The 23755-nt window shown below is 38.4% G+C and overlaps 2 protein-coding genes across 3 annotated transcripts in view; both read right to left on the bottom strand.

The window, feature by feature from the left end:
- mapkapk3 (MAPK activated protein kinase 3) overlaps nucleotides 1–17461 on the bottom strand; it is a 23698-nt gene extending 6237 nt beyond the window's left edge. The window contains exons 1-2 of one of the 2 annotated variants that reach the window (XM_026935705.3): nucleotides 16807–17461; nucleotides 1661–1800 (exon numbers count right to left, since the gene is read on the bottom strand). In XM_026935705.3, coding sequence (XP_026791506.1) covers nucleotides 1661–1800; nucleotides 16807–17091 — 425 coding nt within the window. In that variant the 5' untranslated portion in view covers nucleotides 17092–17461. The remainder of the gene's footprint in view (nucleotides 1–1660; nucleotides 1801–16806) is intronic. The other variant, XM_026935704.3, reaches the window with a different exon arrangement.
- Nucleotides 17462–18251: 790 nt separating this feature from the next.
- dnah1 (dynein, axonemal, heavy chain 1) overlaps nucleotides 18252–23755 on the bottom strand; it is a 40256-nt gene continuing 34752 nt past the window's right edge. Inside the window, exons 71-78 of the mRNA XM_053227093.1 lie at nucleotides 23544–23723; nucleotides 22686–22862; nucleotides 21706–21876; nucleotides 21376–21506; nucleotides 20783–20927; nucleotides 20193–20399; nucleotides 19250–19484; nucleotides 18252–18675 (exon numbers count right to left, since the gene is read on the bottom strand). Of these exons, the coding sequence (XP_053083068.1) occupies nucleotides 18554–18675; nucleotides 19250–19484; nucleotides 20193–20399; nucleotides 20783–20927; nucleotides 21376–21506; nucleotides 21706–21876; nucleotides 22686–22862; nucleotides 23544–23723 (1368 nt within the window). The 3' untranslated portion in view covers nucleotides 18252–18553. The remainder of the gene's footprint in view (nucleotides 18676–19249; nucleotides 19485–20192; nucleotides 20400–20782; nucleotides 20928–21375; nucleotides 21507–21705; nucleotides 21877–22685; nucleotides 22863–23543; nucleotides 23724–23755) is intronic.

Below are 23755 nucleotides of genomic sequence, written 5' to 3'. Positions count from 1 at the left end.
GAGAGAGTGAGAGAGAGATAGAGTGTGTGTGTGTGTGTGTGAGAGAGAGAGAGAGAGAGAGAGAGAGAAGGAGTCTGTGTGTGTGTGTGTGTGTGTGTGTGTGTGTGTGCGTGCGCAATTGCGGATTAGGTTAAGAATGTTCTTTTTGTGACCAAGGTGTTAATAGTTCAAGACCCAAATAGACATGAGCAGTAGCACTCTTACACTTTCTACACACACACACACATACTTTCACATACACTCTGTCACACAGAAGAGGAGGAGACATGGAGCGAGTGACAGGAAGCTGGAGGAGTGTGACGGAGATTCAGAAAAGAATGTAAAACTGCGCAATGCTGTGGTTCCTTCATGTCCAGTCATCAGAGTTACTGTTACTGTTACACTTCCTGTTTTCTGCAGTTCTCAGTCTAGTTAGTCCTCTTCACTTCCCCAAATTTGTCTTACCTGGGTTAACCCTCATTATTTTGTCTACTAATTTCAGTGTTTTGTCTAGTTTACCAAGCCCCATGCTGGAAGCAGAAGCAAGGTGTTACTGAAAGCCGGAAAGCTGAAGCTTGAACAACAACAACAACAAAAAAATGCAGATTCATCAATAATCTATTTCTATTACCATTAACTTGTATAAATATTTGCTGATGAGTTAAGTGTCTTGCATAAAGGGTTTCTGTAATCATGTAACTAATTCGATTACGTAAAGTTAACTGCAAGTTGGTGTTTCAGGTGATGTTACTAAGCTAGTTATTAACGCAAAAGGACTGAGTTTCACAACATGTTCATTAAATCTGTGTGTGCAATTGAAATAAATAAGTGATTTAAACATGACAGCGTATTCAGTATATAAAATCTCATCGCATATTATAAGATTTAAAGCCAAGGTCCGCTATACTGAGTCCCTCATAGGATACGAACATTTTTCCAAACAAACTGGACTTTCATGAGCACCACATTTCATGAGTAAATGCGCCTGCAAATGTTTTCCGCATAAATCAGTTTGTAGATAAATGAAGTGCATTGTGTGTAACATCAACAACCGACAGTTTTCGGAAGAGTAGTCACATTCAGAGCTTTTAGGGTACTTACTAGGAATGTAACCAAAAACAGATACATTATTTGGATTTGAACAGATAATGCATTCTAAATGAGTATAAATACAAATAGGATTTTTTTTTTTGGAAAGAAAAGGCAAGACTGAGATTAGATCCTGAGGGAAGCAACAAACTAAGTCGTGCAACTGGAACAGGAGCTTTTTACCTTCAGGTGATGCATGACGTGATGCACGGATCACTGTGGTTTAAGGTTAAGTTTATGTTAACAAGTAAATGTTGAATAAACATCTGCCTCTGCTGTTACTGAAAAACTCAGTAAACCTTAATATTGTAATAGATATTAAACGTTGTATAAATGTCTTCATGTGTCGTGATATGACATTTTTCTGATCTTGCCCACCCCTAAGGAGCACAGCAGTCTACTCTGCCCAGTCCAGTCAGTTTCTAAAAGCAGAATTAGCTTTCTCCTTCTCCTGGCATGAATAAACAAGCCTGTCACAGCCATTTCCAGTCAGTGTGAGCAGCTGCTGATGACTGAGGACTGCGTTATGCATTACAAAAGGGCTGAGTGTTGCATGCTGGGAAGTGCAGTTTAATCAGCGACACGTCCTCACCATTCCATGATAATGAGCAGGCACTTTTTCCCATGGTGCATGTTTTCGTAGAGGCTGAGGATACGCACTATGTGCGGCCCGTTGGAGACGCGCCAGTGCAACTCCACTTCGCGGCGTGCTTTCGGGCTGTCGTAGAGAATCTGCGAAACACAGAGAGGAGAAGAAAAATAAGGTCAGGAGAGAAAATTAGGTGCACTCATGCAGCAGGGTGGAACGGTTTTGTAAATGCACCCTAATTTTGGGGTGTTTAAAGCTGAGCATTCAGGAAACTGTCATCTTGGGATTAGTGTAAGAGGTACTGAAATTACAATAACACTTTAAATACTAATAAAGAAACTGTAAAACTCTGGTTTACTTTGTTACTTCATCATTCAATATATGTATGATGTACTAGTCCAGCTCAGGAAATGTCCATAAGGTGTGTATAGCACTATTTCAAAAGCAAATATTCTGATTAAAGTGATTGTTCAAAATAAGAAATTTAAACACTGATAGACCTTATACTCATTCTTAGGATGTAATTTGCCAGCATGAAACCCAAAAAACCCTACTTATGACGCATTTTGGATGCAGAAGAATATTCTGAATGACCTGAACCACTTCGGGTCGATAATTAATTGTTTTTCCTTCCTCTGTGCTGGGAAATCACTCGGGCAAATAACAGACAGCAGACAGTTCACTCGGCGCAAATAACAGACAGCAGACAGTTCACTCAGAGCAAATAATTTGCATATTGCATACATGGTCTAAGAGTTACCAAATGTGGAAGATGTAAATGCACATATAATAACACATAAAAATGCAGGAATATGAATTTGGAATACAAAACAGCCAAGGCTGGGTGATGAAATAATGCACTAGAAAAAGCTACATGACAGGACAAACAACACTTTATGCTGGAATTTCCCTCGCAGTTGAAACACAGTGCATTTTACACTTTATTCATTTGGCAGATGTTTTCATTTCAAGTGCCATTCAAGTGTGGCAGAGTATAATCCAAGCTGAAAAGCTAAGGGTTCTCTGTGGCATTCTGGCAACTTCTACGTGACCTTTGGAAGCAATTCTAGCTTCATACAGATGTGGAAAAACACATTTTTCGGATTTCAACTGTACTGGTGGACAAAAGAGGAAACCCCTTGCTCAATGAAGCAACTAAATCCTTACAGAACCTTCTCTCTGTGTTACGCAATTTACTTTCATGGCAGATGCTGGCGGAAGGTCCTGGGTGGACACGCTTTCTCCAAACATGTCACGTCAGGTTACGCTTATGTATAAAAAAAAACCAAATCCCAGGATAAGCCCATGTCTGAACAGGTGACAGCCACCCATTAAGACAAAGAGAAAATCCCCACAAAATATAATTCAGGAAAAAAAATGCAGGAATACAGAAATATATATACCACAGAAGAGCAATTGCAAATCTGATCAGATTTCTGTACAAATTCCTCCCAATATATAAAAACAAAACAAAAAAAAAAAACATGCTTGAAGGAAGCAAACCACTACATAAAGTATGAATAGGGGTGAAGGGTTATAATATTGTATTACACACACTGTCAAGTGTAACAGCTGATATCATGATGAGTGATTTATAACCTGTCATTTAAGATACAGTATTTTCATTTATCATTTAAGGTACATATTTTAAGATCCCTCGCTCCCTCTCAGATGTCTCTCTTGGTACGTGACGGAGAGAAGGACGGACGTAACCCTGGAACAGACACGAGGCCGTGACATTGCACACAGCTTCCATCAGGGTGTATTTTTAGGAGCAGAGTGTAAATCAATCTCTGTGTGTGTGTGTGTGTGTGTGTGAGGAGAGAGGTTAAGAAGGAGAGTGCAAGAGTGCATATTTAAGTTTAACACTAATGATACTATACATGTAGCAATAACCGATACTTAATTTTATACCACAATGCTGATGAATTCTCGAATCTGATTGGCGTGAATAATAACAGCAGCTCTGTCAGTAGCGCAGCTGCAAATCACAAGTTTATATTAATGAGCTCATTCTAATACGTTATCGTTTTTATAGTAACAGCTCATTCACAGGGACTTGTGTAATTGCTGATATGGTGAAGTTTTCTATGAGGAGACATTTAGACATAGTGCTTTGTTACAGTCAAAGCTACTTTAGGTGTAACTTTAAGTTTTCCGTCAGGAGAAATTCCTCAGGAATTTTTGTCTTTAATTGAGTACAAATCACTGACAGCATTGATATCTAGAGCTGTTTTAAAAACTGTAAAACTTATTATTTTAATAAGCTTGTCTTACCAAGCGAGGCTGATTCATTCACTTTCATACCAATAACGGTGAAAAAAGTACAAGCTCTAGCCACTCAGAATAATTTGCAAACGTGACACAATGTTGCATATTAAACATGTTGTTTTCTTCATTTTAGCTCCACATGACCCAAAGACACTGCATTATCATAGAGGACTGAGCAATGGGGCTTCATTAAGCAGCGGCTCGTCTGGTTACGGGCGAACAAACAAATGAACAAACAAACACAGAAACAGACGAGCGGCATTTTGTATCAATTAAAGCTGAAAGCTGTTTGTGTGTGGATAACGTGTGGAGGCGTTAATATGTAATGCAGTTTGACCTCCGCCCACATACACATGCCATTTCTGCTGATCATAAACCATAAACTCTGTGTGTTTGTGTGTCTGTGTTTGTGTGTCTGTGTGTGTGTGTATCCCATGAACTTGCCACTTTGTTTATAGCACCGGTAGCTGGAGTGGGTCTAATCTGTTTCTGATGCTTAGTCACTGTGTGTTTCAGAAAGCAGTTACACATGTTGACTGAGGATTCCAAGTTCAACAAAAGACCTTGAACTTGTGAGTGATTTATTCTCTCTCTGGTGCATCCATCATTCTGCGAACAAATCACAAACAACGAACACACACTCCCTATATGGTAGATTGACCATATAGGGAGGTGACAGTGATGACCTACATGTCTGTTTCTCTCTCTCTCTCTCTCTCTCTCTCTCTCTCTCTCTCTCTTTCTCTCTCTCTCTCTCTCTTTCTCACACACACACACACACACACACATATGCGCAAATACCCAAGCTCAGCAATCCTACTGTGTGTTAAGCCTCAGATAAGACAAAAGGGATTAATATGTAATGTAAAATGACACCTGTGTGTGTAAGTGTGTACGCGCGCTGATGGGACATGAGGTCATGAGGATTATACCGTCTATATTACTAACAAATCCACCTTCAACTGTCTGTCATCACTTTTTTTATCCAATCAGAGTCCTCTGAGGGAAAACGTGACCAAAAACTGTGTGTTTGACAGTTTCGGTTCTTATAAAATACAAAAATAACAGTTTTTTTTTTCACTTTGCAAAAATAAATGACATCATTATATCTCACAAATAATATATCACTTTTGACTTTGAACATACAGTGATTTAAAGCAACACTTCCACCTTATAATGAATATTATTACGATGCTGGAATGTTTTTAAGAAATCTTTGAATAAATTCACATTTTGCTAAAAATAAATCAATGTGTCACTTTTTTTAGCTGGTGTGTAGCAATTTATGTGTATTCTAACAAAGCACTGTAATTTTGACCAGGATCAGTAGGGTACTTTTTTCTTTATTTGATTAATTTTATTTTTTTTTCTTTGTTTTACATTATTTGCTGTTTTACCGTCTTCAGTGTAATATTCTGGAAAACAGATCTAGATAAATACTGAATGCTGTATGTTGTATGTGGATACACTCATACCACCCTTTAACTCTAAAGCCTGGCTCTAGCTCCATCTACGCAAATAAAGTACGCAAATTAAATATAACCTCTTGTCCTGATACACTATTATAATATACTAACAGTTAACACATATCCTACTGTTGTCCTGATAAGAGTTCATAAATGTTACTTTGACTTTTTTTAATCAGGATTTACGATATAATGTCACATAACATCATATTATCAAAGATGTTCGAGGCTTCTTAGCAAAGATAAAGCCCTAAAAACGAGGCTTTTAAATAGCTACATGATTAGCACATTCCAAACCATTTTTATGAGAAGAATATTATTATTATATTATAATAATATAATACTATATTATTAATAGTGTCTATTGTACAAGCAATTTATCAATGTTTGTTTATTAAAAACAGGCTTTAAAGTGATCATTTAATCACTTTAAACTTTAAGTTTATACACAAACACTATAATGCAAGTACACTAGAATCAACAACATCTAAAATAAAGCTGCATAGTAAAATAAGTGCATACGGAATTTTTTTTTTTCATGGGAATTGTACATCTCCTCTCAGGCTTTCACATGAAATGTTGCCAAATCTGTGACTTTCCCAAAGAAATGGCTTCCATTTTATTGAATAGTCATAGTCAGAGCTACACAAGGGTTACTCTGTCACTATCGATTGTCTCTAACTGCATGAGAAACATGGCGGCTCTGTGTTTAACAATTGCAATTGTAGTGACTAGAATGTCATGAGGTTAAAGCTCAGGAGTGCCAGAGGGCTGTTGAACATGTCCTTAACTCCCTTAACTGTTCAGCTCTAAGCCTGGATCGGACTTAGCCTCACTTGTAAAGTATTAATGTGTCATATATACCGCATGTGCGTTAGTCTGTACACCGAATTTAGCTTCTGGGTTACATTTAGCTGAAATTTAGGTGTCATTCTGTCATAAATATGTGGCCACCCTGCATTTAGACTCATGAATCTGTTTTTATATTGATCGCTGTTCAGCACCAAGGCTTGACGACATCATTGACTGCTTAAGTTTTATTGCCGTATTTAATTTCCTGACTGTGCAGGTTTGGGCTGACTAGCGTTATTTAATTGTCTCTGCTGTGGAAAAATGTCCAGGAGATACGCTGATCGATTCAGGCGTCTGTGCGGGGAACATCAGCCTTAATGAGGAAGAAATGGAAAAAGACTGTAGGGTTCAGCACAGATACTAATGCACAATTTATACTGAACATTTTCTGAGTTCAGATCGCTGTAAAAACAGTAATGAATTATGATTACAGATTCTTAAAAGGAAACTCTACATATTAAATACATTTAGATTGAAATACCTGTGATGGGTTTAGTGATTCTGGTGCTAATGTTTTGGTTGGTGCCATATTTTCTTTATTCCTGTGAGAACAATGGCATTTAATAGGAGAAAAAAATGTCAAACATAAAAGCTGAGAACAATCAGGTTTCTCTCTCTTCCGGCAACGTTCAATAAAATTAATTAGCAATCCAGCGTAGAAGTAGGAGCGACATTGCTGCAAACATTGGACTCAAAGTCCCAGGATGCAGTGCAGAAGCTCGGCTCTTCTAGTTACTGAGCTATGAGATGACGAGTGTGATGATGTCAATGAGCAGTACGAACATGAAATTGAAGCTTTGTAAACTAATATGTTTGAGCAGAGTGTGTAAATGAGGAGGTGAGTTGGACAGACTAAAGGACTAAAGTGCTGCTGCATCAGTCGAGGTAGAGATGAGGCAAAGGCTTAGTTGCACTGCACCACTCTCAGCAGTTAGTCGAATGGCTTTGTGGGTTATGTTTTGGCACGATTATGTACGTTTGTGGGAAACTGCTAATCAAAGTGAAAATAGAATGGACTGAACATGTTGATGAAAGAAGTTTAAACCAAAAGTCACTACAAAATAAATCATAGACGCAGTTGAAGATCTAATTAATTACAAATATTAATATACAAGTCGATCAGGGTGTATTTTTACTTTAGGAGTGAGAAGAGGAGGAAACTCAAGCTGTAAGAGGTGGGTGTTAATAATGATAGTATCTGAATGAGGTCAAAGTACAAATTCAGACAAGTGTCACAGAAACTGAAAGCTTTTAAAAAAATGTTTCCGATCATTGACTTAATAACACTCCCAAAAACAAGCACATATTTCCTGAATGAATACTCTACAAATGATTCATCCTTCAGCTTCGATTTTCTTTTCAGAAAATAAATGATCATTTTTCTCCTTGGTACCTCAAAAGAAAGGAATGCATTTAGGTCTCTCTCTCTCACACAAACACACACACACACACACACACAAACACACCTGTGTTTGCATTAAAATGCCGAGTGTGTGAGTTATTACTCGTCTCAGTGAGTCATGCTATATCCAACTATGCGTTGTGTGACGCAGGTTTAATCTCCCACTCTAAAATAAGCTCTGTGTAAAGCATTACAGCGCAGCGTGGATAAATAAAAGCTCAGCGCACACTTCATCGGAGGTTCTTATCTCAGCACCACCCTGACTTTACGGTATCTGTGTCAGAGATCCACAGGACAGAGTTCACTTCTGCGTGTCACATTCTCCTAGCTTCACGGAGAAAAGGACAGGAACTACAACAAGATGATATGAGGAAAAATATTGTGAAGAAAATATATTTTAGCAAAATTCCTCAGTAATAATTACTGAGTGTTTGGTTCACCCATGTGGAAACAGCCACACAGTACTGCTGTTTGCTAATAAATTGCTTATCAAAGTTAGCTAGCTAGCATTAGAATAACAATTTATTATATACTGTGTAAACTACCACCCAATGTCACTAGCACACAGGCTAATGTTAGGCTAAATATTTATTATATTATGTAAATTACTACCCAAGGTCACTAGCAAGTTAGCTAACATTATTTATTTATTATATTGGGTAAACTGCTACACAGAGATATTAGTTATTTAACATTAAAATTTTTTTTTTTAATGTAAATCAGTAGGTGTGTTTGCTAGCATGTGTTATCCTTCATACCTCCAGATCGATAGCTACAGTGTGATAAGAATGTATATTTCTGTATTTCAGTACATTACATATGCAGTTAAATTAAACAGCAGTAAATGCTAAATCTAACCAAATTCACCCAAATGGCTTGTTCTTTCTAACAGCAGGAAAGGTATTTATTCAGTTGGAAGTGCAGAAGCCTCATCTCTGGACTACTATCATTCATTAACTTCAGAAACTTATTGCAATAAAAACAAATAAAATGTCAGAACTGGGAAAGATAATCAGCCAGCGCTAACAGGAACTGATCCCGGATAAAAACCAGGATCTGTCAGTGATGTACAATACCTGGCAGTTTATCCCGAAACCCAAGACTCCATTATACACAGCGATGCTCCTGGAAGAGAGAAGTTCCATCCATTCTTTACAGAGATGGAAATAAATACAGCCATTTGTTCCACGTGCCAGGAGAAAGACTAAGCAGGGACTGGACAATAACCGTTTCTCAGAATACAAATTGAATATTACTTAATTAAGAAGGGTTTTTTTTGCACTGCACTTTAAAGGTTTAGGAAACCTTCAGGGATTTTTTTCATACACTTTTGTTGATGCTATTTGGTCTGGAATTCCACCTGACGTGTGTTAAAGTACACGTTTCGCCAAAAAATTAAATATACACAATTTCCCTACATTCAGGGACTGATCCACTAATTCCATTTTCACGGTAACCAGGCTTATGTAAAAACATTGTGTCCAGCGCTTGTATGTGCTCAAAATAAGAAATCAAACACGATGTGTGTACAATGTTCAGTCTCTAAGTACTGTGTGTGCGGGGTCATGTCAGTTCATCGCGGCCTTCAATAACACCTGTCAGATTTGTGATTGGACACCGTGCCAGATCAGACATCTGCAGTCCACTGTAAGCATGCACCTTAATAGATTTTCATCCCCCTGTAATTTCCATTTATTTATTACAGTCCATGATATTATCCACAGTTATATTTCATATGATATTACTGAAGCAGAAGTATGTGGTTATATATATAAATTACGTCATTTTTAAAAATCTATTCAATTAGCGGTGGTGCCAAAATGTATCTCGTGTTTTATAGCAAAAGTGTAAATTAGAGCACAACCATAAATATAACAGGAAAAATCCAGTACAAATATTCACATGAGCTACACTGAAAATAATTTGAAGTAGGACAGGCTTTTTAGCTATTTAGGCTATTTAGGATTCCAACACACATTTGGTGTCTGCAGTTCAAACTTAGTTTTAAGGTGGAACGTTGGATCCAAACTGAATGTTGGATGTGATTTTGATGATAATATATTGTAGTTTCAATTTAGTACAGACTAATTCTATATAAATGCTCAGTCCATGATTGTGTTACTGAGCCAAAGGATATCTACTGAGTCGAGTGTGTGTGATTTAAACATGCAGTCTGTACAATGCTAAACTGGAAGCCTCCATTACTGATCAGCAACATTAGGCTAAGCATTAAGCTCCAGTACACAACAAATGAAGCACATTTTAGACACTGAACTTGTCTGATCAACTTCACTTGGTATAAAAGGAACAACAGGACAAGTGTGAAAGCTGAAATGTGAAACCATAACCCTCAGGAGGACACACTCTGCAACAAGAAGCCTAGTCACGAGTCAGTGTTTGTCTTCATGCACTGACACAGCAGGAAAATCATTTTCCGTCGAATTAAGTTTGACCCAAATTTCTAACCGTAATTCTAACAAACATGTTTCGACATTCAGTGTTGTAATATAACTCATATGATTTGACTCAGACACTTCAACGAACATAAGTGTAAAGAACAGGAATATTAATGGCCACTCAGGACACCCGAGAAAAACACTGATTTGTCCGAGCACAAGTCTGATCACGACTGTATGGCACAAGACAGTTGCAGAAGTTATGCGAAACTGTTTAAGGTGTGCTGAAATGGACAGAAAAGCACATAAAGAATCAGACAATACTTAAATGCTTAGGAAAGTCAATGGGGTCATGGTTGCAAATATAACAATTCGGAGGACTTAATTCTTATGAAAGGTTATAAAGGTTAAGGTAAAGATCAAGAGTTTGCCCCTTTTTCAGTCCTTCACATGAAAGTGAATGAAATCGAACTGCACTGTCCTTTCAAATTCGTACAAATTTCTCCTAAATTTAGGTTGGCCACAATGCCTCAGTGTTCCTTATTTTTCTATTTTCATCTAAACAGACACTCGTGAGATTCTGGAGTATTTAATAACAGGCATGTGTCAGGGAGGATATGGAGACGGAGCAATAGCTACACTTACACTCAGCCTAATAACTGATAGCTTAATCAGAATAAACCTGCGTAAATTATTGTATCTGTAATCTCTTAAAATGGGAAAATAATATCCATGTACACGTATCCATGTCTAGCTAGCAAGCTGAATGCTAGCTTTTACGATCTGGTAGCTATTTTAAATGCTCACTACAACAAAGGAGAAAAATATAACAGCATGTTAGCATTATTATTAACAATATTATTAATATTGTAATTATAATAATTTAGAAATCAAAAAGAATGTATAACGTATAGTATAGCATGATTTAGTGCAGTGTGACATCGTTAGCATAAGTATTGGCTCTCTAAACATCATATTTTATTTTGTACATGTTTAGTATTTTATGGTTTATTTTGGGAAACTACTACTTGGGGTACATTGTATGAGGTATTAAAATATATTTTGATGTATTCTTGTGTATGTGTCTTTGTGTATATATGTATATACTGGCAGTGAATAACTGGCAAACACAGTGTATCCCCATCCTGTTTGGCCAACTCTTATCTCTGAATAATAAATCTCGGAGGTCGTATTAAAGTGTAACTGTATCTACACAAGACAAACTGCTTCTCTGTGTTGGCAGACAGTCAAGTTTAATAAGAGAAAATCATGAGCTAAAGTAAATGAATTAAATGAAAAGCATGGCTTCCTTCCAGCCTTCTCAGTGGATTGATAAGTGCATTACAGCCAGTTCTTGCCCTGCACATTTGATCCTGCTTAATTAACACATTTTACAGCGACAGTTTAATGTCTGTTTGCTATGTGATTAAAAGTGGCGAAAGGGAAATTGAGCGATAAACTAGAGTGGCTGTAAATGAATAAATCACAGGACGTGGCGAAGATAACAAGCAGGTTCATTCCAGTTTCACGGCAACCAGGCTCATATTAAAACATTGTGTCCGACGCTTGTATGTGTTTGAAATAAGAAATCAAACACAATGTGTGTACAATGTTCAGTCTCTAAGTACCGTGTGTGCGGGGTCATGTCAGGTCATCGCAGCCTTCAATAACACCTGTCAGATTGTGATTGGACACGGTGCCAGATCAGACATCTGCAGTCCACTGTTTATTTATAACAGTACATGATATTGTCCACAGTTATATTTCATATGATATTACTGAAGCAGAAGTATGTGCTCATAAATTATGTCATTTTTAAAAATCCATTCAATTAGCGGTGGTGCCAAAATGTATCTCGTGTTTTATAGCAAAAGTGTAAATTAGAGCACAACCATAAATATAAAAAAAAAAATCCAGTCCAAACATTCAAAGTCACATGACCTACACTGAAAATAATTTGGAGTAGGTCAGGATTTTTAGCTGTTTAGTCTATTTAGGATTCCAGTAAAACAGCTGTGTCACATTTAAAAACCTATAAAAACTGTAGGAATAATAAAAATTACATTTTAACATCTACAAAAGTGCGTTATTTAACATGGAGTGGAGGGAAAATGAAACATTTGCGACAAAATATTTAACATCTGATCATCTACTTATTACTGAGTAACAACGAAATCAGTCAAAGTTATAAAAGTGGTAATGATTCCCCTGTGTATCTTAAATTAATAAAGTAATATTCTAACATGATTTAACTCCATATCGATATTATATTGAGAGTGTAATCTGTAATACTATATAACTATGGACGTAAAAGTTAGAAACTTAATTATAAAACTTAATTAAAAGTGCTTTTTCATTTTAAGTGACACGTAAAGAAGGATAGTTGTGGCTGAAAGTAGGTGACAGTTGTATGTATGTATTTTAAACACTCTGTGGTCAGACGTCAGGATGTGACAACACTGCTGGTTAGTTCCCCTGAAGAAAAGCTTATTCAAAAAAAACAGTTTCCTTTAGTAGTTTTGAGAAGTGGTGACTGTCATGAGTTCCACAATCAGGTCTGGATTATAGGGATGTGTATCTCTCCTCCAGAGTTGACACACTGTTCGCCTCCACATGATGTAGACATGATACCTTTAAAACAGCTACAATATAAAAGTGATCTGAGTTGTTTCAATGTAATAGGATGGGGTGAACATTTGGTATTGTGCAGTGTGATTTTAATTTAAAATGAAGGTTCTCACTGCACATAATTAAACCAACCAGAAAGCCAAAAAACAAACAGCCACATAAACAGCCACATAAAACTTCATTCATTTGTCAAAAATACAACGATGGACAAATGTAACCAAACAGTTGTACAGAAATGATAAAAAATCCCCCGAGCACAGAGAACACGGAGCGGCTCTAAATAAATTATTCAATAATTATATAAATGAGTAGTTTAAATATTTTTGTGTGTTGCTTCCATTTTTGTGTTTATTTGCTCTTTTTGTTTGTCTAATCCAAATTTCTAGAGCACAGTGCATTTCTGCAGCTCTACAGCTCTGTGCTTTGGCTCAGTTTTCAGCTCGTGGCTCAGTTTAGCAGCTCGCATCTACAGAAAAATGCCACACAGCATGTTTTGTTCACTTTGTGCAGCTGGAACGATTCCGGATAAAATCACTTTCTTAACTGTGTTGGAGTTGGAATGGAACCGAGACCACCTCGCTCAGACGTCCTCGGACTGGTCGATTTGGTCCAAACCCGAGTGTGATTTCTGTATTCTCACCTGCCTAAACAAACCGCACCAAAGAGCAAATAGCACCAGAGTTTGACTTAAACAGACTAAACACTGTTTATGTGAAATCATCCTTAGTAAATCAGGGCCTGGCACTGGCACAGAAGTGAAAATTCATTTGTTAACATTTCTAAATAATACACACTAGCAATAAAAAGGCTGCGTATGAGACGCTCTGATCGATCCAGTCGCGACTGCTTCACAACCTGCGCCTGAGACATGCTGTGAGGAATCGGTGCAGACGCATGGGAGCCAGTCTGATTCACTGGATGCATCGAAGGAAAAAGGCAGTAAATCCCACCTCCTCTGTGCCTCTGTTTGACTCACTGGAATAAAACTGTCTGAGGCCCACACCCTTTCCCCACACATGATGGCTTTGAAACTATTATATCATAACACAACAACCTACGATACTGGTCCCAGATCAGATGAGAAAAACCGTCCACATACCATGCAGAGATGAGTTCAGATGCAGCAGCAGGAAATCAGCTACCACATGTTTCATCACTGCAGGATCCGTTTGTATCAGAAAACATTAGCCAGGGGATGTTTGGCTTAGTGGTTTAATCGCCTGTGAGTACACTGGTGGAATAAAAGCTAATTAAACTCCAATGATGATGCTGATTTCCTAAGAAGACCCTTGATAGAGATTGGGAAGTGGTTGATGGTCTGTCTTTTAGCAGCTCTGCTCTCATCCCTGTCTTTTATTGCTCCTTATTTCTCCATTCTGTATGATTTCTGTCTTTTCACTAGTTTTCTGTCACAGACATCTGAGAATTAGACACTAGATATTGTCTTTGATTACAAATATTTATAGAAATAACAGGCTGGTAAAAACTAGTAACTAATTCATTCTGTGATATAAATCTTTTATCCAGAATGAGATAATGTTTTGTGGTGAGTACCACGGTGGTGCTGTTTCTGTTCAAAATAAAAACCCGCTGGACAAATCATTTCAAACTAAATTACTGACGCAACACTACAGAGTTTATTAACATCATTTATATTTCAAACCATGAGTAAAGAAATTATACAGCTTCGTTCTGTATATCTATATCTATAGCTTCTGACCACTGATTTAATTTCAAAATAATTTATGTCTACAAGCTGGTCATTAACGTTAGTGTACTGGGAAGCAAATAACTGTTTTCTACCCTTACAGAAACCTCCCATGAACTTTACACATGTGGTTATTAGACACTGCACATATGTAGTTCTGCACCTGTATTGATTTTAACATGATTCATTTACTTCCACATGTTGATTTTTCACAACTAGGGCACATGTGAAATTTCTCACGTGACTAAATCTTCACATGCATTGTTCACATGATGTCACAAGGAATAACATGTTGAAATGCACATTCAGATGCTTTACACGTGTGAGCACATAATACTCAGAATGATGTGAAAGAATTAGGAAAAAGGATGTGAAATGTATGGGATTGTTTCGATTGTTTCGTAAGGGTGTTTATTCTATTATTATTATTATTATTATTATTATTATTATTATTCTCTGCTGTTTCATGGTAAGAATTTCACTGTGGTATGAGGGAAACTGTATTCTGTTCCAATACAGCTCTCATGACTTAATCTGCACTGGATCGCAGTACGACCACTGCAGAATGGACACTTGCTACTTATTTATTTACGCATCTATTCTTATTATTCCTATAAACTTCTTTTATCTATTATTTTGTTTTAATGTTTAATATTATTTTGTTGTAATGTAATATTTATAATATATTTTACTTGTTCACATATATAAATATTATATATATATATATATATATATATATATATATATATATAAAATCTTGTTCACACTGTGTGAGACCACTTTTGTTTTTTGGTGTACGTCATCTCTCTATCTGACCCGAAGTGTAACCTTAAACTTCTGCCCTAATTATAGACCCTTATTATAACTGTAACCGTTAGCTGAACTCTGCACATCAATAATACAAAATACTATAATAATAACTAATAATAACCAGTCCTGTTATGTGAATTTGGGTTTTACAGACAAACAGCATGTGCTGCTTCACAGTATTTCCACTGTTTAACGTCCCTCAGAATGAAAAGTGAATTTTGCAGGTGTTAATTCAGCACTTGTGATTTAGGGCAGAAAACAAACAACAATGAGCCCCACAAATCAGTTTGTGGGAACCTTCCACACACACACACACACACACCCACACATAATTTTGTGGCTGCCTAAGATCTCAGATTTGGATTACAGCTCCTTGGTCGTAAAGTCCAGGCTCGCGTGGCCTCCCTGTGACGTATCTGTTTCCACTGCACAAACCCGCAAGAGCTCTCCATCAGGAGTGAGGGGAAACCTGATGAGCTAGATGCCTATCCACAACAACACACTTCTATACTAGTATTTATTATTTCTGCAAAGAATGACAGTTATGCTGCAGCCCTATTTTGATTCAGCAGAGGAGACCTGGTGGTTGGGATGTAACCATAGTAACACAACGACGGACTTCCAGGAACCCGGAGTCCAGCTGCAGAATCCATGAAGTCATGGATACGTTTTACGCACATACACATGTTTGTCTAAATTTAACCCTATCCATGTGAGGACCTTCAACTGACATAAATATTTATTGTAGCTAATTGCAGCTATGTAACTCCTAAATCTAAGCTGAAGTTTAACCACACATCTGCTTAAAGCAAAGATTTCAGCTCTTTGAGCTTTTTTCTTTTTTTTTCAGGTTTTTCTTGTGGGAACCAGTCAAAATTCATCATATAGTAAAGATACACACACAGTGTTTGCTCTGTATTTTCACAGACTTGTGCAAAAGGAAATATTTATGTATGTAAAATATGTAATAATAATAATAATAATAATAATAATAATAATAAAAGCAGCTTTTTATATGAAAACCAACAAAATGTCCCTACAAGTCCAAAACTGTCATGTATTCCCATCATTATGGGAACTATGGGGACATAATATACAACTAGACAGACAGAACCAAAGGAAGGATAAGTGCATGCAGGGGTGTCATATGACGGTGGGTTTGAGTAGACACGTGGCTTAAAGTGACCCAAAATGTCCAGGGCAGAGGACCAAGTGCATAAACCAGACAGGGGCTAACCATAGTGCCAGACTTTTTTTTTTTTTTTTTTTAATGTTTGATGTAATTAATGTTAATCTTTGTAAACCTTTGACTCTGAAATGAATGCGCTGTAAGTTTGCCCACCAGCACATTCCACGTGCGTAATTATGGCATTTAGAGCAATAGTGAGGAATGTGTGCTTTTGTCTGAGAGGGATTTAAGTGGTGCTGGGTATTCTGTAAAACTTTTTAGATCGAATTTAACGCACATGTAAGAGCAAAAGCAATGAGGAAATCACTGAACCCAAATCCTGCCTGAGTTAATGACCACCAGGAGACTCCTACACACACACACACACACACACACACACTCACACACACACATAGGGAAGACAGGTGTGCGCCAGTGTGCTTGTTACCTTCAGGGCGCACTTCTCCCCGGTTTTCTTGTTAAAACACTCCAGCACCTTGCCGTTGATCCCCAGACCGAGGACCTGAGTGGAGATCTTGTAGTCGTCCGTCACGGCGTTGCGCTTTATCTCCAGTTTCGGGTATCCAGCAGCAGGGTTAGGATTGGGCATGGGGAAGTGTGTGGATTCGCGCTCCTTCTCCGGTTTGGTCGCTGCGCTTTCACTCTTACTCTCATTCTCCGTCTCTGATTTCGTCTCTGGCTGCTCTTGTTTGGTTTTTCCATTTTGCAGCATGTTCCGGGTTGAAATGGGATGACACTCCACCCAGAATAAACCCGGCGTGATTTACTGGCGCGCAGAACTCATCCCAGATTACAGCGCAACAGCACGCCTGTATTCCGCACCTACCCTACTCAAGATTGGCTCTGAAATCTAGAGGAGTGCTTCATTTAAAAAGTTCCTACAGACTGAAAAATCTCTTGGTCCTTCATATAAAAATAGCTCTTACGGTCACCCCCGAACTCTGAGCCGCAGTACTGCTGTGAGAAAGTCACAGACTTTTTAAAGAGAAAGCTGACCGGCTGCGTGCGGGTTCCTCTCCGGCCCGGTGCCAAACGCGCATCACGAGCGCAGCTAGTGCACTACGGAGTGTTCAAACGCCTTTACTTCATCTCCTATGTAGTGCACTCATGGACATAGTAGGAACTAATTTGAGACTGGGCGTATTTCTTCATGCGGTCCTGCCCCTGTGCGTCAGTGTTACAGCCCTCAACTTGTACAAGAGTTCAGGCTCTTAAAGCGACACCGACCTGCACACTGGTGCGCTCTGATCACTGACTCCTACTGCTGTCAGGATTCACCTTAAAGCATTTGGGTCGAAGAAGTTGCAGAAGTTTTCAAAATCTGAATGCTGGATTTGGGACGAGACCCAACAACTACCACAAAAACAAAATAAAGCAGTTTGAGGATGTGTTCCAAAAACCCAGAAGAGATGACAGGTCCTAAGCACTCATTCATTCATTCATTCATTCATTCATTCACTCATTCATTCATTCATTCATCTTCAGTAAGTGCATGTTGTGGATCCAGGAATACTGGCCCAGATGCAGGAATACACTCTGGGATGACAGGGCATATATATACACACACACCTCTATAGCATGTTTTTGGGAGGTGGGAGGAAACCAGAGAACCCAGAGGAAACCGGCAGAACACAAATAGAACATGGTAACAGTGGGTTGGTGATTCATACAAATACATCCTGAGTTGCCTTGACATACGTACAATCCCCTTTAACATGGAAATGAACAATGTTCTCTTTAAAATGTAATAAACTAGTACACCAGTACATGATATTCGTGAATATTATGAATGTAAGTATGGATGTGGAAGTGACATTTTGAGCTACAGTATCTTTTCTTATAATGCATTTGTTACCATGGGAAAATAAGTGCTTGAATGGGACATTTATTTTATTTAAGATATTTAGGAATGGGAATGAAGTATATTTCAGAAAGATGCACAAAGTTCACTGACAGAGTATTGCTAATGGAGCTCGAGATTTTTAAACAATGTAGGAAATGTGCTGCATACACAAACGATTTATCTGACAAGTTGAATCATCTAGGAGTTTAAATAGGAAATAGTTTTGAGTGCACTTCCTGACGAGAGAGTTCCTCTTCAGTTCTTTAAACATCGTGTCTTTGAAAGAAAAACAAAAAAGGGAGAATGTAAGAGAGAGTGTGTGTGTGTGTTTTCAGTAATCCAGTGCACATATCAGTGCCACCCCTTGCTTTATCCAGTGCCTCTGGCTTTGGTCTGTGGGAAGCTCTACTGCAATTACGTAGTTAGTGGAGTGACCGGTGGTGGACAGAGTTCCTGTAAAAAAGAGACAGAGACAGTGAGAGAGAAATGAGAGAAGAAGAAAAGTAGGACAGTGTGTGTGAGAGAGAAAGGAAGTGATAGAAGGGGACGACAGAGACAAAGACAAGAGGGGAAGTAAAGTGAGACAGAGAGAAATGAAAGGTAAAACAAATAGATGGGGGAAATGTAAAAACTACAATAAAAAACAAATACTGAAGAAATATTGCTTCTGAAATTGAAAACAAAAAGCATTTTTCTCCACATTTGCACAATTCGAGTTCTATTTTCTGTGGAAAATATTCATCCTATCCTTCATCCAATCTCACAATTATTTTAAATCTTGTAAAATTTGTAACACGAACATTGTTTCTTCACAGAATATCCTCACACAATAAAAAAAATCTTAACTTTAGTAACAATAATAATAATGATCATGACTCACAGGGTTCAACACTCTACTATCAGGTTTCAAACCTTTTCCACTGTTCTGAAACTGTATACAGCTCAAATCCAACCACACACACACACACACACACACACAAACATACACAGACACACACACACACACACAGAGACACAGACAGCTCACCGGCGCGTGTGAGCGTTTTGTATATGGGGCAGATGTAGATGCCGGACTGTGGCGGTTTGCGGTTGGGCGTGGGCACCATCCAGATGACGGCCATCTCAGTGTAGAGCTCTTTGGGCCGAGACTCGGTCAGCAGGCCAGCGTGTGTGTCCCAGCGTGCCCCCTCCAGGAATAAACCATGGATGAAACATCCCATCTCGGGCCGCTTGGTCAACTCCGTCACTGGCTCCTTCATCACCTGTGGAGGAAGAAGAGGATCAGGAGGATCAGTGAGTGACAGCAGGATTCTGCACAAATTTGTATACATGACTCAGACTTTGTGATCAGATAATGATTCTTAATGACATAATGTAGTCACAAACTAGCTTTGGAAACATGGTATGGAAAAATAACAACAGGCAGCATTACTTCATCTTTAAATACACAATACACCTTTTAGATTTGCTCTGTGATTTGTACGGTGGTTATATAAGTCATAAGATCAATGTATTATGTATGCTGTTAGCACATAATAGTCACACAGACTCAGTATGCTGGTGTAAATACAGTTTTGCTGCATGGGGTAACAGTCAGTTATGCATCATATTCAGCAATATTCAGCAATGTAGACAATCGGGGACGCATCAAATTATCTTCACTATCCCTGCAAATATTAAAAAATAAGGCTGCCTTGGTAGGCGCCATTTAAAGTAGTGTTTCCTGTCCTGAGATAACATCGAGCCCAACGCAGAAGGAAGCATAAAGACAAGTATCTGACAAGTGTTGAACAAATTTGAAGGCATCCTTTAAGTGGTTAACCTGCTATTCTCCTTTAAAGGCAAAATGATTATGTTAATATCATGTTATAAAAATGAGGAGTGGAAGTGTGGAAACATTTATGCTCAAACTGTTACATTCTAAATATTTTTTTAACATTGAGTTAAGGAGTTGTAGGAGTGCTGTGTACCTTAAAGCTGAAGCTGATGGCGTCGATGGAGAGGACAGAGCGGCGGGCGTAGTTCTGCAGCGTTCCCGTCAGGAAGGCTTGTGGAAAGAAGAAGCCGCTGATCCAGAACACAGCTGGAATCCCACCAGAGATCCAGTGCTTCAAGAAACTGATGCGCTGCAGCAGGTCAGATACCCAGGAGGCCAGTGGCTTTAGAGATGGGTATGCCTACGGGAGAAATCACGCTCAGCACTAAAACTGGAATAATAATCAATGATTCCAAATCATTTGGAAGGATAATTAGCAGAGTAATAATTGTGCAGTAGGAAAACAAAAGTAAAGAGTAACCAGAAAAAAATAAATAAATAAAATAAGAGGCTGATTTTAGTGTACATGAGGAGTGACTTAGGTAGCTATTCACCTAGATCCAGAAACAAATGCAGACGGCACAACAGAGGTGTGTGAGTACAAAATGGAAAATTCCATGTATTAAATAAATGATTCAGGCTCTCTAAAATTAAATTTATGTGTCTGAGAGAGTCAAAGAAAAGAAAAGTCAAGTGAGAGAAAACCAGACAGAGGGAGAAGGGGTGAGGAGGACAGATTCTTGCCTTGGCCTTCCACATTTCTGGAACGGCGTTGATGAACAGACTGTTGGCCATGAGCTCGAGCTCGGATGACATCACCACCAAACCTTTCAGAGCCTTCACCAGATCACTGAGACTCTGTGAGATCACTGCTAACAACTTATTATATCTGATATAGAGAGAGACAGAAAGAGAACAAAGAACTTGAGCAATCTCAGGAAAGAAAAACAAATAAATGAGAAAGAAAAAAAAGAGAAAGATAGAGAAAGACAACTTAACAAATTATACGTCAAATAGAGAGAGTATTGTAATCTCTGGCAAAATAAACGTCTGAGAAAACAGAGACCAAGGAAGTGACTAACAAACTGAGAAAGAGGTTACAAATTTTATGGTTACAAATGTATTCACTATTTGTGAGTGTAAGTAAGGAATCAGTGTAATTTTATTACATGAACATATAATATTAATAGATTATCCCTTTAAAAAGAGAATGATTTTGTGAAAAGGCAAAAATGGTACTTCAGTTTTAGAAAAGTTCTAGATAATTAGATTATTATGGGCTATGGGTACTGCCATTTCCTGTTTCTGATGTGTGTATGACGTGTGTATGGACACACCTTATAACTTCCTGAATCAGTACAGTGTTCATAGACTCCTCATACATCACTGGGTACTTGGTAACGACTTCCTCAATGTCGATGGGGTCTGGAATCTTCTGCACAATCCCTGTCACAATCTCCTCGACTATCTGCAGGAGAGAAAGAGTTTTACTCTAACTCTAAATTTTAGTTAATATTTTTGACTTTGCCCTATGCTGTATGTATTAATGGTAAATATATTAGAAGACGGGAAAGTTCACATATCCGACATAAGGTTATACATATTGTGTATGAGTTCACAGTCCTTTGGCTGAAGAGATAAAGATGACTCTATGAGTGACTCAGTACCTCCTCTCTGGCTTTGCCCCCACTGGAGGCGGCTCTGGGCTGCAGCTGGAGTACAGCACCCAAAAGAGCGAACGTCTCGTTCTGGGCAAAGCTGATGTTGGCGTTGTCGTGCAGGCCAAAGATCTCTGGCGTGTCATTGATTGGCAGACCGCGGATGTACGACAGGTAGCCCTGCAAATAATACATTACAGTCCTCAGGTCATATATATATGTATATGAAAACTCCAGGCTTTTCCGAATTGAGATATGTTTCTCTTTTGCATGTTAATTGCATTTTAAATCTGGTTACCCCAAAAGTAAAAAAGGACAAAATTGCATTTAAAGATTTCTTTTCAAGTGCAGACATTTTGACAGCTAGTTAAGTGATTAGACTTATGTCCATTTCACTACGGCACATAACTCCAACAACTTGATCAAAGTGTGATGTTCACTGTGGGAGGAAATCACGCTTAGCTAGCGAGGTTTTAGACATCTTCAGGCAGACTTTTTTCAACCGCTAATCTTTGTTAACTGGCTGCTAAATTTAGCCTAGGCAAGATTAGAAAGTAAATAAAAACATTTCCATGTCCTTTTGGTGAAATATATTCATATCTGCTTTATATCTGCTTTCTTAAAATAGAATTTTGTCCAAAACTGGATTTTTTGCTAGAATTCAGCCACAGTGTCATGCCACAGGCTTTTCCCGGATTTACCACACATATATCAAATCAATGACACAAATTATCAAGAAAACTGTTCTCGTGATGATGTACTGCTTCTCATGGTGAATACAGCCTGTAAATATTTACATATACAGTAGATAAGAGTAGAGAGTGGGAAATGGTTTGCTGTGAGAATTTCCAGTAAACCTTTAGCACACTTATCCAAACACTGCCCCATAACAACTCAGTGCACAGTGTTGCTTTGCTGTGTGTGTGTGTGTGTGTGTGTGTGTGCTGTTTTGTGAGTAAGCTGTACATCTGGAAAAAGTGCTAGAAAACCTTGAGGTCCAGGTCTGTGCTGATCTGGCGGTACTCTCCCGAGGGTGAGTAGATGTGCTCAGGGTTCAGCACAGCGGGACGGTAGAAGTCCTCCAACACGTTCATAATGCAGCGGCGATCCCAGTCGTCTGTCACACGGCCACCGTAGTTTATCTCACCGGCTGTGTACTTCAAAACCTAGACACAGAGAGAGATAGTGTGAGACAGAGAGTGAAAAAATGTGGATACTATAGTATAAAGTCATGGCTGAGTTTTCCTTTCAATGATGGAGCGAGCTTATGATGCTTTTGGGAAACTCGGTTCGCTTACGAGAAAAGATATTCAGGCATGTGTGTGCAGACACTGGTTTACGCTCTGATGTGATGTTATGATCATTTTCCTTTCTGTATAGATACAGGAGTTTTATCATTCTTTTTCAAGACATATAAGAAAAGCAGAGGATGTGTGAGAAGTGGTTGAGGAAAGTTTCTGCAGCAGGAAACTGTCTCATTCTTCTAAGTCAACAGCCATGCAGCGTCTCTGTTCTGTTTTCTTTCACAGATACACCCAAAATACAAACTGCCCTGTGTCTGTGTTATTTTAAACTGTGATGTGTTAAAATCTGAAAGAAAGGGAAAAGAGGGGATTGCTTAAGGATTTCTTCTTGGCCAGGGCCCATTTAGAAAGGAGATACTTCTCCTACCATTGTAATACAACCATAATTCATGTTAAAAAAAAAAAAAGCTGTGGTGTGGTGGAACAGGAAAGAGAAAGAATAAGGGATGAAAAGGAGGCATGCTGAAGATTGTTGTTCATGTGTTAAAACAGCTTGTGTATCTGTAAGGGTATGTGTGTGTGTGTGTGTGTGTGTGTGTTTGCCTTGTAAGGAATGTCCTGGTATTCATCAAGGAACATTTTGAGTTGGCTGATGCAGATGCGCAGGTCTCCATCTGTGAACTCATACGGAATGTTGAAACCCAGTGGACCAAATTTCCTGCGCTCGATGGCATTTCCGTGGAACAGACAGAGAGACAACAACAGAGACCTGAACTCTGCAGTCTGAGAGAGAGAGATAAAGAGTGAGAGAGAAA

This window comes from Pangasianodon hypophthalmus, chromosome 20 (assembly GCF_027358585.1).
Source record: "Pangasianodon hypophthalmus isolate fPanHyp1 chromosome 20, fPanHyp1.pri, whole genome shotgun sequence".
In the NCBI taxonomy this organism is placed as follows: Eukaryota; Metazoa; Chordata; class Actinopteri; order Siluriformes; family Pangasiidae; genus Pangasianodon; species Pangasianodon hypophthalmus.
This window is presented reverse-complemented; position numbering and strand designations above follow the sequence as displayed.